This window comes from Hesperophylax consimilis, chromosome 23 (genome assembly GCF_061612785.1).
Source record: "Hesperophylax consimilis isolate HC1 chromosome 23, BYU_Hcon_1.0, whole genome shotgun sequence".
Lineage (NCBI taxonomy): Eukaryota > Metazoa > Arthropoda > Insecta > Trichoptera > Limnephilidae > Hesperophylax > Hesperophylax consimilis.
In genome coordinates, this window is record NC_142858.1 from 14,537,993 (window position 1) to 14,555,740 (window position 17,748).

General features: G+C 33.4%; 1 protein-coding gene across 1 annotated transcript; it reads right to left on the bottom strand.

The window, feature by feature from the left end:
- Positions 1–585: 585 nt before the first annotated feature.
- Positions 586–17,539, bottom strand: LOC149412357 (uncharacterized). The gene is made up of 6 exons (XM_089645679.1): positions 17,443–17,539; positions 16,688–16,897; positions 13,526–13,699; positions 12,619–12,851; positions 12,301–12,371; positions 586–2,166 (listed from the first exon to the last, which is right to left on the bottom strand). Exons 2-6 carry the CDS (start codon positions 16,865–16,867, stop codon positions 1,913–1,915), a joined length of 912 nt encoding a protein of 303 aa, XP_089501805.1. The 5' UTR covers positions 16,868–16,897; positions 17,443–17,539; the 3' UTR covers positions 586–1,912.
- Positions 17,540–17,748: the final 209 nt, after the last annotated feature.

The following is a 17,748-nucleotide window of genomic DNA, read 5'->3' on the forward strand; positions in this document are numbered from 1 at the left end:
GGTGATTACCGCCAACTGCGGCGGTAATCACCGCTTCAAAAATAAATTTAGAATTAAATTTAAAAAAATTAAAATTAAAAAAACATTTTGTATGAAATTTTTTTTCTGCATATATTTTTTTGGCGAAAATTTCGAATTATCGGGGTTCGAATTAATGGGGTTCTACTGTAGTAAGTTTTGTGACTAATTAAATGATTTTAATCACCACACAAAACTAGGAAACATGTTATTTTTTCAAAATAATAATAATGCTTCGCAAATGCAACACCATACCTTGAAGTGGTACAAATATGATAGAGAACATCGTACTATTACATAATTTAAATATTCAAGTTTTGGAATGTAACTAAATAACACAATTTGATTAAAATACTATAAATTGAACAAATTCATGATTATGTACAGTGTAAGTACGTAATAGTTCATTTACTTATATAATTATTTAAAAAATATATATATTTTTGCACAATGAAAATAAATATGAAATTTTTAGAGTATTAAAGTTTGTACAAATTTCTCTTAATCATCAATCGTAAAAAAATATATCATATTATTATTGATTACAATTACACTAGACATGTTTTATCTAACCTCAACTTATCTTCGAAAATACAAAAAAATCAGTCAGTTCACTTAATTAACAAATAAACAATAAAATTGGAATGCATATTAAAATGTTTATATATCAAAATTTCTGAATTGACAGAATAAAAATATTATATAATACCTTCCCTAACCACTAAAAATAGACATCTGAAATAGATCCAGTCAAAACCTTCAATACATTGGAATTGGAGGTGGCCACTGTTGATTAAATCATTAGTACCATGTAGGCTTCATTTATTTTTGGAAAACATTTATGTGCACTGGTTATAGAACTTAACTAAGATACAAAATAATACTCTGATTAAAGTCATAGATAAAGTTAGAATGAAGTAATATACCGTTGCACAGCATTACACACTTCAGTTGATGTTGTAGGGAAGGCAATGGGGAATGTTTCACAAGCATAGTACAAGTACATTTTTTGTACACAAGTCTTACTCACAATGAAGTGCGCTCAAAGCAAAAAACTAAAAAAATTCTAATACTTGAAAAATAATATTAATGTTAATAATAATGTATATATTCATTTGTAGAGAGCACTTAAGAGAGCTTTATTCCTACAATTAAAGCCATGTATTATTACAAACATGTAAGATGGTTTAAGATATACCTAATTCTTTATTAGGTTCATGAAGGTTTGAAGACATAAACATGGTTTTAAGAAGAGGTTTACCGTAACATGTTTTTGCCGATCTGATACCGATTATTATACTCAATTATTGGTGATACCCGTACAAATAGTACACTACGACTCAATGGATTACAAAACTGATTTTTCTAAAGATGGAAATAAATGATATATTGATTTAATTTAGAAATGAATTTCTAAATTTGGAATTTTTTTTTAAAAATATAATAGTCTCAATCAAAAGCAAAGTGAATAACGGTTCAATGATGTTACAACACATATAGACGTGTTTTAGAGCTTTCATAGTAGTAAGCAAAAGAAATGCTAATTGTCTGATTTTTATTTCGTAGTTTTGTGTAAGAGTGTTTCTTACTTGCCACTTTTTGTGAGACAACAGCATTTATTTATGTATTGTAACTTCATTGCCTATGTAGTATATATTTGTTCACTAGAGTTTAATTTAAAAAATGAACTTTGAAAATTGTACATAATTTTAAACTATTTATCCACAAAGATGTAGGGTTACATCTCTAGTTTTAGTTGCACTTGTTATACATTTGTCAATAAATAATTGAAATAGATGGATCACAGGGTTATTGCTGGGTTATTACTGGAAATATCAGATTGCTATAATGTGAACATGTTCAAATTTAAAGCTTTGTTACACTGGTTAAATAATTACTGGTTAGACATGTTGGTTGTGCCATCATTAGGTTCCGGTTTTGACACATTTGATTCATCCCTTTTCTGCGCTTGTTTCTTATGATTGAAGAGATGCATCCTAAGGCAAGAGATATTCCGCATCTGTTTGTTGCAGATGTCGCAGATGGGCGACACCTCAGGGCTGTCGTGCATGTCGCGTATGTGTACTTTAAGATTGTACCTGTTCACAAACATGCTGCTGCAGTGAGGGCATTTCATTTTGACTAGTTCTGAAATCAAAAATACAGGGTAATTAGAATAATAAATGTAAGGAGAATTTTACATATCTACGCCATGTTAAACCTCCCGCACCCGAGGTGGGTGCGGGAGGTTTAGACTTCCCCCAAATGAGATTTTTGAGCGATATCTAAGTTGTGTTTTTTCATCACTTATACTTTAATTTAAATAACCTTAGGAAAACTATTAGGTAGTCGATCTGCGTGAATTTTTTTATTATTTATTAATATTAAATAATATTTATTCAATTACTCATCTTTCACTTCTCTATTCAGTGCTTTTTTATTGTTTTTTGAAACCATGGCATATCTTTATGAACCGGAAAGATCAGACATAACTTATGGGTGCAAAAAAAAAAGAATTAAATACCCTAAAAATCATTTTTAAATAACCAGCCGCTTCGGTATAGGGTTGCCAATTCATGGGGAATTCCAAATTTAAACCGGTTGGGTATTTTGTGGAGAGAACGTTGATGTGGGGAAAATGTTGGGATTCTCGAATATGAAATCGAACATGACTAATACTGAATAAAATAGCATTTCCTGATTATCCAACCATATTGAAAAATAATATTTATAGAATAAAATGTACTTATTAGAATAAACTATAATTTAAAACAAATTTAGCAAAATTTCTATATTTTAATCCTGAACGAAAGAGTAAATCCGAAAAAGATAAAATAATATAAAATAAATGCTAATTTCAATATAATTTTGTTTCAATTGGGAAGTAAAGGAACTTGTGGGGAATTTTAACATTTATTGTGGGTATTTTAGAACATATGCATTGGCAACCCTGAGTTCAAATGCCGTGTTCACTTTATTAATCTGTCAAAATTCAAATTGCGGGGAGCGCAAACACTACATTTTATTCTTTAAAAATGAACTACCGTAGAATATTTGAGATCTTAAAAATAATTGAAGATATTGTATAATCCAAAAGCTTGCTTTATAATTTCATAAAACAATGTTTGCAGCCTGCAAACCAAAGTGAATTAATGTTAAATGTTCACAAAAACAGTTTATTTATAAACAAGTTCTGCTAGTAATTATTATTACGTGTGACAGCTGTTTCGCCCTCTGAAGGCATTATCAAACTAATGCCTTCAGAGGGCGAAACAGCTGTCACACGTAATAATAATTACATAGCAGAACTGGTTTATAGAAAAACTGTTTTCATAAATTGAACATATCGTCGCCGTTCAAGCAAAAGTCACCAACCCTGAAAAAGGCAATTTTGAGTTGAGTTTGCCACCCGATGCGTAAAATTATGTTCTTTAATATGCACAAGTCACCGGAGTACTTTAGTTAATAAAATGCTTCGTAAATCCGATTTATTTATTTTTCACTGCATGACTTTCGATAACATCTCAACAAGCGTAAGCCTTTATACGCGGATAGACATGTTTGACAGTATAAAGAAAAAAAAAATTTCCTAATAACTTAAACAAGCAAAAGTTTCTAAACTATGGCTGGTGAGTTTTACTTAATTTTCATTTCAGAACTACTCATACTGTTCTGAAACAGGCAAAAAAAGCCAAGCAGGAATAGTTACTTTAGCTTGTTATAAATAAGATCGGGTTGGTATAAAATATAACAAGCAAAACTCGCTACCGCGTAATGGTTACTTTCCTTTGCTTGCAATTTCAACACAGCACTGATAAAATAAACAAGCAAAAGTAACCATCCAACCATAGAGAGTTCTGATTGACAAATATTTTTCGTTTATGCTCAGTTTCCTCTATGATGTGACGTTTGACGTTATGACGTTTCTATGCCACCATGCTATTCGCTTCCTGTCGCAAGACGCTAACCTGTTATTGAACGTTTAAATACTCGGGGACGTTATTGTTTCGATTGTTTTGTTAATACTTATTGTTATATTAGTATACATCGTAATGCTTTGCAAGATTTGTAATATTGATTTGCCGAACCGGAGTTCTGTAATCATGCATTACTCGAAATATCACAGTGCATCAAACGCCATTGACATTGTTGTACCGGTAAGTGTTTATCATAAATAAACTCTTCTATTCAATAATGCAATGAAATTACAACCAAACAGTTAATTTATATTCGTTAACATTGTCTTATGTACCATAATACGTATTTGGAGGTTATAATTTACTAATTTTATTGCATTTCAGAGTTCTTCAAATACATTGATGGAAGAGAGAAGATCAAAGAACCTAGATCCCCAAATAAGGGAAATAAACAAAGTTGACAACTATACCCAGACTGTGAGTTTTTATCCTTTAATAATACCCTTCTATTTTTTTGTTTTCTTTTCATATTAACACATATTTCTATGTTCTTTATTGTTTCAGAATGTAATGGATAACAATTTAATTAGTGAATCTTCCAACTTCATTTATATTGAAAAAATAATAGATGCGAGTGCTGTGCCTATTATTGTAAGTATATTTTGTTGTGTTGGTTCAAGTTAAAAAGTTTAACAAAGTTATCAATAAATTCATTGAATTAATTTTTACAAGAACCATCTGAGGAGGAAATGAAGGATCATTATATCTCATTCGGTGAAGGAACATCACTAAATATTAATTATGAAGTGACCGCTACAAGCCCTGTGCCTATTGTAAGTATATTTTTGTGTTGGTGCATAGTATTAAAACGTTCTGTGTTCACATCATTAGTTTTGTTTGTTTTTCAGAGTGCCGATGATACGCTAAAGGATAAAAACAATATTGTTGCAGAAGTCAATGGGAATGATCAGGAAAACGATGATCCTAGCTATGTCCCAGATAATATTGATGGGGAAACAGAAGGTAGTGACATTGTTTGATTCGTGTTATGAATACTGTTTCATATTTTCAATTCATATTATTTACAAAATAACTATTTAAAAACAACAATACGACTACAATTAAAGCACATTTTTTGTTTTCCAGTTTGCGACCAACATACCAACAATAGAAGTCGGTGGCGCACGTCAGATCCTTCTACCTGGACTCGCAATATTGCAAAGGATCTTAGGAATTCTGGAAAGGCTTATGAAGTAAACAAGAGGGTATTTAGTTCCAAAACCCCCAAAAAAGCCAGCTGCACTAAATGCATATTTAATTGCACCACAAAGTTTCCAGAAGAGAAAAGAGAATTAATATGCTCTGAATACTGGAGTCTGGGTGACTACTGGCCGTCAAAAGGATTTTATCCTGACTAACACCAAGGTCGTAGAAATTAAATGCAGGATTGTAAAGCCACCTTTGAAGAAACGTGCTAATGCAAAGCACTACCATTTCTTTAAAGATGGCAGAGAAGAAAGGGTTTGCCGAGATTTTTTTTTGAAAACATTGTGCGTTAGTAATGGTCCTATTAACAAAGCTTATGAAAAAGCCAACAATTTAAATGTATTTAATGGAAACAAGATGCCTAACAGCTTAGTTAAACTGATCAAAGGACATATTGAAAAATTTCCTGTTACAGAGTCACATTACGTGAGGAAATCATCAGGCCGGCAATACTTAGACAGCAAATTGTCGATATCAAAAATGTTTGCACTGTTTATAGATTACTGCAGAGAAAAGGATGTTGTACCGCCCAGCATCACATCTTACAAAAGGATATTTGGCAATAAAACATAAAACATAATAATAAAACATAAGGATTTGATGGTATAATGTGAAAAGGGTGTGATACCACAAGAATTCCACCACTGGTATCAATCTCTGCCGAGCTCGACAAGCGTTATTAATAGGAATCCAGAACCCGATGCTGGAAGTGATACAGAGGAAGAGGATTAGTTATCAATAATTTTAATTTTATATTTGTTTTCTCTTACGATCTTTGTTTTAATTATACTTTGTAACATGTTTTTTTACTTTAGGAAGAAAAAATCTTTATTTTGCCTGTATTTTCTAAAAAAATGAGTAAATTTTTTGTAATTACTTATTAATCTTACATATTTTTTTAAATATGTTAAAGTTCTACCTATTTTATTGAATAAAACTTATTATTAACCACATTTTCTTTATTATAACGTATATCCCTACCTTTCACTGTTCCTCTATTAGCTATTACTGTCCAGATTATTAACAAGCAAAAGTCACCAAACCACATTTGAGCCAACTTCCCCCCCTTTCAAACCATTTTAAATATACAGTGGTGCCTCACACAACGAACGCCTCGCACAGCGAATGCTGCACACAACGAACTTCCTTTTCGTTCATTTCACGATTCATACAACGAACTTCGCTTCACACAACGAACTTCGCTTCACACAACGAAGTCGCCCGATCTTCTACGATCACTGCCGATTAATTGCATCCTCCCGCGCAGGCAGTCGTTAGACTCGTTAGCAGGGGGGTATAACTCCGAGAAAAAAGTGGGTCAGAAAAAAAGACACGGTAATCTCTATGGGTAAATTGTGACGTATATTTTCCACAAACCAATACGAACTTCATGCATGTTTATAGGCCGCTGTCATTGGCCGATTTTAGGCTAGCCAATGGGTTGGCTCCGAATGAGAATTATATTGTCTATGGTTACGCCTTTTTTATAGTTTCTATCCTAGTCGATGGTGAGTATGTGTAGTAGTGACGTATATTTTTCAGTTACAGACTTTTATCTATGGCAAACATTAGGACCCATGGGCTCAGTACTAAAAACCCGAAGATATTGATCTAGTGAGTGGTTCATTTATGCTCGTTAGTCACTGCGTAGTACGCTTAACTTACGCACGTATCGCAGCAATCGTTCTTCATTACGAATTAAATCGCACACGTATCACGGCAGTCGTCCTTTTAAGATAAACTCAACATTTTTTTTATATGATGGGTTCTAAAAAAAGCAGGAAGGTGATTTCTCTTTTGCGCACCATCGGCGGAAAATGGATGAAGATGTGCAAGATTCGATTATTTCTTAAAATTAAAAAATGTGTGTTTTTTTCATTATGTTTTTAGATGTATCTAAATAAAAATAATAACAAAAAATTTATCTTTTTTTTATGTCATTTTACCATATTTTATGCTACAGAACGAATTATTTTTTTTAACATGTATTGTTATGGGAAAACGCGTTTCACATAACGAACTTTTCGCATAACGAACTTGCTCCTGGAACGAATTAAGTTCGTTGTGTGAGGCACCACTGTATTAACGAGCATCAAAAATTTTAAATAATTTTTGGAAGTTATTAGGAAGACATGGGAGAGTGATGTAATGCAGATAAAATCTTAAAAATATTAAATTCTGATTTTTCCTCCATCTTCAAACATTAAAATCACGATTAATATCTCAAAATGATGTTTTTAGGGTTGGTGACTTTTGCCTGAACGACGACGATATTTGAGTATATAAAAGAATAAAATAAAATATTATTGAGTATATAAAAGAAATATAAAGTTCTTCAAATTAAACTTAAAAACAATAAATATTTAAATTTTCACTCCAAAAAGTCTCAGTGTTGCTATATTTAAAATTAAAATGGAGTAATTTTACAATCTCTATCCATACAATTGTTTCCAAGTCATTATAAAAAGGATACAAGTAGCCTATTCCTCACTTGCGGTCATAAAAAGTGCACAAAAGGGGCTAAAGGGCTACAATAATATGCATGCTGTTACCATTTTTTAATATTTACTGATCGACAGATGGGCGAAGATGAGCGGAGTCCAGTTAAAGAAAAATAGGTAGTGTGATGTATGGTAATAAGGTTGAGTATTTAATCGATAGATGGAGCTAGTCATAAAGCTTACTACAGAGTCCGTCAGATGTCGCTAGGGTGTAACAGGTACTTGTGAGATTATATTGTCAGAGAGCAAGCTCCTCGGGAGCCAGAGAATTACCTACCCTCGGGTAATGAACAGTGTAGTTTAATTCAGACCTTTTATTGTAACGTAAATAAACACAATTATAAGACGAACCTTTTACTTATTTCAAAAAGTTCCCAACACCGACGTCTGCATAGTAAAGGCAGATATAACAGGTAGTATATCTAATGACAAGTTTCTTCACAGAATTTGAACAATTCATCAAATTTCAAAGTTAAAATTCAAGTTCTGTTATTATATCTTTATGTAGTTGCTTCACAGAACTGAAATAATAACAGAACTTGGATAGGACTTTCCTGGAACTTGAAAATTAACAAATTCTGTGAAACAACCTGTCCAAGTGTTACTGGAAAGGGCAGAAGGAATACATATTAAGAAACGCAATCGCTCTGCAATATATTGGGGACCCTAGTGATCCTCCTTCGGGTGTAACTTGATTTTTAACTTCAGTTACATAAAGGTTAATGGTCACAATTTTGGTATGGTGTACAGTGGCTCAGTTTGTATTTGGCAGTTGTGAAGAGCCATCGATTACGATTATGGAGTGTATAATGTGGAGGAAGATCAAAAGAAAACAAATTAAGAATAATTAATAAGTTAAAAGGAAGACACATGTGGATTTACTGGTTGGGCTTGAAAGTTTAACCTTTTCTATGCGTCATTAATTTGTATCACTTCGTTCACACGCGGGGCTATTTATCATCAATCTAATTTATGACTTTAAACAATAATCACGCATGGATTTTAAAATTTGTTTTAAAAAATACGTCGCTTATGTCTTGAATTATCTTTTCAAGTATAAATAAACGATCCGAACATCAATGAGACTTGATAAAAATTCGAAGTATATATTCGTAATCTGATACGGTATACCCGGGCGGCCATGTTTATATTTCAAAGATAACGATACACATGCTTATAAACATACCGGAGTATAGCTCTTCAACTGTGGTGCGATGTAAGTGGTTGATTTATGGGTGCGATGTCGCGTTTGACTGGATACATGAAATATTGACACACTTAAAAAGGTTCATATAATAAAAAATAACTACACTTAAATTTACAAAAATAATGAAATAATTTTTCTGTTATTATGTCACCGTAAATATGAATCACTTAATATATTTTTTTATCGTGATAAATTTTGAAACAGTTCTCAACGCATAACGGCACATTGCACTCTAAGCACATAAATTTAGTAAGTTTTCTGACTTTGGGCTTCAGTGTTGAAGTGGCACAGACACGACACCTTCGACGAGGGTTTGTGTTTTTTGCTGAAGGGGGAACTTTAATGGGCATGTGTTTGGAAACAATTTTCGATGATAAACGCATCGGGTAATCTCTTGATGTTGTGGGACGTAAAATACTCGGCAAAGATTTGTGATATTTCTCTAGTAATTGCTCAATCACAGCCATTTGGAAATCAGCCAAACTGACTTTTTTTGATGTTACAGTTTGGTATATTATGTGAGTCGTGTAATTTCTATACCCGCTATATCAACTTTCATTGATTTGGAGAAAACCGCAAAAAACTGTCACATCTCTAGCGTACATAAGTAAATGCATTACAATTTTTTATATAATGAATTGGAGTAATAAAATTTCGAAAAGCATTTATTTTTCTATATATGTCTAGCAATAATTAAGTAATTTCGATAAATAAAATGGATATAGCGGATTTTGATACTCACTTCGTGATTTAGAAAGTCAACTGAGCCGACATGGCGGGTTTAGAAACTCACGCGTAGATCATTTTGACACACGAGCGTGGCGTCAGAGCGGCGGCCATATTGTATTTTGGCAAAATAACTGCTTGTGATTCGTTGAATCCGATATAGCGGATTTTGATAGTAACTTTCTGTATGATATAGCGGATTTGGTTTCTCACTCGCAGTTTTAACATGGTTTTTGATCGTGATAAGGAGGGTTTTGAAACTCAATTTTAGGCTCCTCTTGTTGCTCGCAAAAATGTGAACAGGATGTCATACTCAGATCATTTTGTCAAAAAATCGGATATAGCGGGTATAGAAATTATAGGATTCATGTGAGCATTTAATAAATACAAATCAATTATATGAAATGCAACTTTCCTGTACCATTTGAGTGACTTCCTCATACAACTTAAGTTGCTTAGCATCATATCAGCTTTGTCTACTAGACCCATGTTCTTGTTATAGTCTAGAACACATTGTGGTTTTAAAATGGGCTCTCCTGTCGATCTATTTATTTTTCCCGATGGTCCAACAGAACCATCGTGAAGAGTGGTCAGCATGTGGATTTCACGCCTATCGTGCCATTTCAAAGCTAACAACGGTGATTGGTGCTTTGATTGGATTTCCCCTTTCTTCAATTTAACAAAAGGTGCCATGCCTTTCCTGTTTTTCCGAACAGTGCCACAAGCATTAGTTTTTTTTTCGTGTAAATATTTAAATAAATTTGGACTAGTGTACCAGTTGTCGCACCACAAATTATGACCCTTTCCGAAATAATCTGACAAAAGGGTGGTTACAACGCCTCCCGAAATACCAATACCTTGAGTATCATTTTTTTCTGTATCAGAACCAACATAAATTATAAAATCGAGAATGAAACCCGTCATGACGTCACACATCACAAACATTTTTATTCCAAATCGGTGACGTTTCGATGGAATGTATTGCTTGAATAATAGACGGCCTTTGAAAACGATGATGCTTTCGTCAATACATAGATTTTCATGGGGCATCATAGTTGATTTAAAAATATTTCGTGTATGGTCAACAAGAACACGTATTTTATGCAGTCTATCAGTAGGCGTTTGAATATTACTATCACTAAAGTGGAGCATCTGTAATATTATCTGATAACGGTCTCTGGGCATTGTCTTTCCAAATATTGGTGAAAAGATTATGGGGTTCGTACTCCAATGTTCCTCGATAGCTAAGTGTTTGTTCCTAGTCATGGCAAATGTTAACGCAATAAAAACGTACATTTCTGAGACTGTTGTATCAACCCATTTTGTAACTCTCGATTTTGCTGTAAAATCCATCGTCCTAACTTTATATTGATAAAATTGATTTGTTTCATCAACAATTTTTGTCATATTCAAAAAATGTTCAAAAAACATAAGTTCGGGCGTGTCTTCAGTTAACCTGGTATCTGGATTGATACCTGATGCGAAATCGTCGAATTCATAAATAATGGGTACGAAAGGGCCGGCAGTCCACAGATTTTCAACCACTTCTTCTCCTTCTTCAATGTTCATTTCGGGTTCAGAATCATGGCTTTCATGTATTTCAGCATCTTCGCAATTATTATCGACGTCACTGTCACTAATTTCAAAATCTGAATCTATTTCTAAAGTAGCACCAAATATTTCTTCGTCATTAAGACCACGACCCGACATTTTGTATTTTGGCAATAAAAATACTTTCAAAAATTGATAAAACGTCAAACTTGTACAACTTTACACTTGATTTTTCACTATAAAAAAGTTTTAACCACGTATCTTTATTTGAAAATAATCTAACACTGACGAAATTTTATATTTCTTCAATAGTTTGAATGAATGTATGTAACTGAACTTATTTTAAAATATGATAAATCAGATAATGTACACTGTAATTAAAAAAGTTCATATCCACGAAAAAGAAAACAATAATTCGATAAAACAATGTAATCTACACAGCGAGCGTCTCTGTTTGAGAATCTTTTAAAATGCGCCTGCGCAATAACGTGTGTAAAGACGCGGGAAGAATTCAAACTGATTCATTTTTCGCTCTGAGTTGGAAGATCCCTTCAAATCTTTGTATCGATGATTAGGATACGTATTATGGATAAATATCGTAAGATGTCAGTAGTATAAAGATGTGAGATTTTTTAGGAGTATAAGTTTTACCGTGCTCAAGCATGTTTCATACCCATAACGCCGAAGAAACTTTGCGTCGCACAGATGTGCCACCCGCGTACAGGGCATGTACAGTGCGTCGCAGGCGTGCGTCTCCCGCAGAGAAAAGGTTAAATATAATAAATATCAACATAAAGAGGGAGTGGTAAAACGCCAATAATTCATAGAGAATGTACATACATTATTTGAGCCATAAACTCGGTGATTCAATTGGCTACGATGCTACTCATATTTTCTATTGGTCAAAGTAACACATGTTGTGGTTGAGGAAATTAAAAATTTCAGCTTTGAAAAAGGAGCCTCTTGTTGGAAGATCTCTTTTAAATAAATACCTTGTTGTAAGAATCTCGTATTTGTGTAGTTTTTACTTGACCATGGCCTTTATTCACTCAAAATTTTAATTTTGTGCTTCAAGAAATTGAAATATATTAGCGTTTACTAGCATTACTCTAACCTTTGTTCTGGCTAGTGGATTCGCCAGATTGTCGTTTTCTTGCCTCATTCGTTGCTGGTGATTCTGGTTCACTGAAAAATAAATAAATTAACAAATAAAAAATTCTAATAACTATTTAGTTAGTGAATTAAAACAGATTTTAGTTTGAAAAACATTTCTATGGATAAATTCAAATCAGAAAATGAATTTTATGCATTTTTTTTATTATGGAGTCCAAATTAACAGGGTTCTAATGTAATTAATTTTTAATAAATTCTGTTTTTCTTTTCTCTCGTGTCTTGAAAACATTATACAAAACAATACAAGAAGGTAACTCACGGAGGACTGTTGATAGTAGAACAGCCAACTTTGCTGAGACGATCGTCCATGGGGTGGTCCAACATGTCACTTTTTCTCTTTTTTGAAAGTCTCTTAGTGGGAAGTATTTCCCGTGCAGGGGACTGCTTCATGCTGCTCGTTGCAGAGTGTTCTTCAGGCCCAGTGTTGTCTCTGGCATCGACCTTTTCTTCTTTAATACTTACCTCCTCTTGTTCATTTCGTAATAAAGTTCTCTGAAAAAAATATTGGAATATCCTGTTAGGTTCAGGTTTCAAATAAATAAATAAATAAAAGCATTATAATCTCTCTTCCCACACTAATTCTTTCGTTCTTAATACTAACACTTACTTTAGCTAAGTAAAGCCTTCTTATTCCAGACAAATAATTAAATGACAGAATACGACCTGCAATAGCCATCATCCATCATCATTTTTAGGCTGAATAACACTGGGGAAAAGTGACTCCGAGATATAAGGTAGCATCTCTGAGTATTTAGACCTTACTCCAGTACTCGGGGTTCGTCTGGGTTGGACCTTCCATATCTTATACTTACGGCACGAAAAATGGACCATTCAAACAAAAATTTAGGGACCTTGGGAGAGTAGACGAGAGCTGAGGCGACCAATGTTGACTCATCCATTACGGGACCTTCAGTGAACCCAAACAAAGGGGACTTCCGATGAGAAAACCCTTACTGCAGTATGAGGTGAAATGGGAGAAAGTACGATGAGCCCATTGCCTGAGTGCTCAAAGGAACTATCCGTATTACACCCGATTTAACAAATTACATAATATTTAAAAGGAACAAATGTACTGTGCATCTCAATAATGAATTGCCTACTTCATTTAGGTTGCAAACACATTATAAAAATCTTATTTTATAGTAAATTTCAAGAATTACATTTACCCCTGTCTCCACAGTTAGGCCGTCTACCCCAAGCAAGACGGCCGTGCCAATGAGGCTGTTGATATTAGCGGTGCTGACACATACTTCTCCCTTGTACATAAACTGCAGTATAGAATTCAGATCGCCGAATTCCACATCCTTGAGAATAACCACATGGTGCTGGAGCTGCGTGTCCTGTATCCAAAGAAAAATTCATTCAAAAACATGCCCGGCGATTCATCAACTGATGGTGGGGTGTTATCAATTCCTTCGCACTTTTTGATGACCTATCACATATATGTAATATATTTAATCAACGATCAGCATTATTTTTAAATTTAAATTTAAAAATTAAGGAGATACAATAATAATAATAAATGTGAAAAATATTTTTTTATATTCAATTTTAGAAGTGTAGGTGGTGTGGTTGCATGGATGCGATACAGTACATAATTTTATAAGTAAATTATACTTATATTATAAGTAGGCATAATACATTATATTTTCAATTTGATGCTAAATGAACCACAAAATATTTAATGACCCTTTATCATGTTAAGACAATTTCCGTGGATAGATACATTATATACAATCGCAAGGTCGTCTTATGTTTCTAGGAGTCACCTACATCGCTAAAGTTTGCTCAGCGGTAAAAAAGTAGAATGACACTTAAAGGCTAGAAAGGTCTTGAAATGTCAAGAAAAAATCGCCAAAACGCCGCATGTTTCACACTACCATTCAATTGCAAAATAGTACGCTAAATATCCTTAAAAATGTAATATTTTGGTGTTTTAACTTATTGATCGCCGACACTCAATTTACAGCAGATTCTATTTTCATTATAACTTACTTGTTTTTTTTTGCAAAATTACGTTATTATAAATTATTACCTCTTACCAGATAATGTGTTTATATATATACAGGGTTTTCCAATAAGACGTGTTATTTTGATATTCAATCGTAAAAGATCAATGGTTTCGTTGCTTGTGTGGCACGTAGCGCCGTCTTGTTGAAAGTAAACGCTGTCCAGATCAATACCATCCAATTCCGGCCATAAAAAATCATTAATCATCTCTCGATAGCTATCCATTAACCGTAACTGTTGCTCCAGCCTCATTTTCGAAAAAGTAAGGTCCAATGACTCTGCCCGACCATAAACTGCACCAAACAGTCACACGTTGAGGATAGAGAGGCTTTTCAACTATAACTCTTGGGTTTTCCAAGCCCCAGATGCGACAATTTTGCTTGTTGACGAAACCACTAAGGTGGAAATGGGCCTCATCACTCAAGATGATTTGCATTTGATTCACTCAAGTAAATTTTAATAATTTCAATGCGTTGTTGAAGCGTGTATCGTTAAATTTTTATTAATGGTGTATTTTTTTTGAGAGGCAATTGTGATATATATGCAGCAGCTGTAACCACATATGAGATAGGCCAAAGACAATCAGCGAATCAGGGTCTATGGTTTTTTCCATCCTTCCTCTCCTCACCCACATACTAGGCAATTCAATAAATTATTTATTTTAATGCAATCCGCAGCAATCGGAGGTATTTCAGATAACTAGAGCAATCAAGAATGATTTTTTAATAGTATCCTTAAGGATACGCTTGCTCAAATAATAAAGTCATATAAGGAATAAAATATTGTAAACAAGACTAACAAGAAAGTAAGAAAAAGAAAACACAAGATTTATCGAATCACAGAAACGAAGATTAAAAAAAATAATAACAACCACAGGTAATTTTTAAATTTAAGCAAAATTCATGAATATTTTTTAAATTTCACTCCTCGCTGATAATACCTAACACCTAACAGTCCTAACAAATCGCACTTGAAATTATTTTTCATTAAAAAAAGCGCTACACAAAAACACACCGTTTGGCTCAGTGCCGGGCCCTGCCCGCGTGGTCAATTTGTTCGCTTTTCAGAACAGCTCATATGGTCTCTTACAAATCGGTGCCTCCCTTACTGTTATAGTGAGAAACATAAACTAAACGGTGTTAGAAAGAGAAAGAAGGTTTAAAATGTGCAATTCTATGAAAAAGAAGGTTCCGATCGCAATATAAGAAAGATTTATGAAACTTTGTGAATTTTTATAAATTATTTCTACATGAAACGACAAAAAAGTGAGTTGAGAGGAATGTTTATAATAAAACATGTTTTTTTTTGTTATCCGAAATTTTAGTTCAGCGTTTAGATGAAAAAATGTAAGGTGAGCCATTTTTCAAACTTTGCATTAAAAATTTTAATATTTCGAAAAATACATCTCTATTTCTGACAATACAATTGCTGCTGCCATGTTAGTTTCTTAAAAATATTTGTACCTGTGATCCGCTGATCTGGAAGAGGTGTTTTATTTTATAAATTAGGTTATTATTGCACTAGCAAAAATTCTTGTTACCTAATGGCACGAAGATGTACCTATACCTGGCATAAAAATATTGTTAACAACGTGTTTGGGAAAATCTCACACATTAGCACCTGAAAATATAATTCCAACACTAAATATATAATATTATAATAATAAATTTGTTCTAATTTAATGGTAGGTACACCGAGTAAAGAAGAAATAGAACAATGTACTTTTTACTTGACCCCTACAAGACCGGTAAAATTTTGTAAATATCTCAAACCCAAATTAAATTAGAAATAATATTCAAGTTTTTTTACTTTGGAATTTTCAGGAAACGCTTTTAAAAAATCTTTTTTCTTGTGTACATTATCGTTTTAAAAACTGGGAATAAATAATATTATGCTATTTTGCACTCCTTTCTGATAATATTGTTTGCAAATGTATTAACAGAAAGAATTGCAAATTTGTATTAACTAGCTCATCCAATCTGCAATTATTCGCACAAAAAAATATTATTATAATGACCCAGCAAGAAATAATCAACAAACTAGAGACTATGGTTGAAAGACTCAATGCAAGCGGTTTATCAGATTCAATTCCCTGTGTTCTTCTTATTGTCAGGGTTAGACAACAATTCATTTTATGGCGTATAGATTAAGCTCATCTCAACTTTTTTATTGTGATGTCTGGCATTGGAACAAGGTGCACTCAGCCATAAAACAATTAATATAGTAACATGCATAAAAGTAAAGTGTTACGCAGGGAATTCATTGCTACTAGCTACATAAAATAATATCGCTTGGTTTCGCACATATACATTTATTACCTTGAAAATTCGGCGGAAATATGGGCTGAAGATGGATAGGATGAGTTTGTGGGCACGGACACTCTGTCCGTCAGCCGTGAGGGTGACATCCGCCAAGTCCTCCGTTTCCAAGAAACTCTTACAGCCGTTAGCCAACACCGAATTGAAGTTGTTCCATTTCAATATGTACTCTTGCGCCATATTCAGTGAGGGTCTTGATAAGTTTTATTTCTAAAATGTTTATAAATTAACAGGATATAAATTAGTTAGGACAGCATAACATGGCAGCACTGGACTCTTTTCATGAATATGATCTTCAATCCTTCTTAGGAAGCCATAATTTAGAGACTTGTGGCAACCATTAGAATAGTTTCGTGGTTATCTAGGTGAAAGAAGTTGAATGTTAATCATGTCCTGAGCTCCAATAACTCTATTGCACAATCTATATTGTTTTCAACAAGGGAAGTAGCTATGATAGCCAGTTTAGGTGAACCATCCAGAAGGCATAAGTTTATATGGAGCCACTAAATAAGGTATTCATCGTTGAAGGCAAGAGGGTATCTCTGCTCTCGACTCATTGCACATAATCAAGCAATCTGTAGCTTTTTTGAGAATGCAGTTTTTTTTACCCTTTTGCAACATTTTTGGGGGGAAGTTACAATACTCAACAGTGTAAACAAACCTCACGGGTTTTGAACAATATCACGCAATTGTGAAAAGTTCTAAAATACTGCGAATAAATAAAGATTACAACAAAGAAAAACATCATCGCTTACTATAGATATCCAAATTGCAAAGTGCATGGGATAGTGGAATTCCAAAAAATTGAGAACACATAAGCTTTCACGTTCAAACATATGCGTTAATTGTGTAGGATGGCAACTGAAACATAAACAAACAGTTTATTGCGAATTTTGCATTAAAGCAAACGTATAATTGCGCGTTTAAAAAGCTCGAACAGTAATGTTTACAAATAATGGACTACAACAACTTACAACGACTTTTCGAACTTTTCCAGAGAAGTGTTGCCCGAGCGTCCAAAGTGTTGCCCAGAGATGGTATGCTAAAAAAATAACTCTCCC

Excerpts from the sequence above, each read along its gene's own strand:
- LOC149412357 (XM_089645679.1), bottom strand. The coding sequence starts at position 16,867 with ATGGCGCAAGAGTACATATTGAAATGGAACAACTTCAATTCGGTGTTG. Across the intron at positions 13,700-16,687 it reads ATTTCCGCCGAATTTTCAAG|GACACGCAGCTCCAGCACCA; the intron begins GTAATAAATGTA and ends CTTTGGATACAG. Across the intron at positions 12,852-13,525 it reads GCCTAACTGTGGAGACAGGG|AGAACTTTATTACGAAATGA; the intron begins GTAAATGTAATT and ends TATTTTTTTCAG.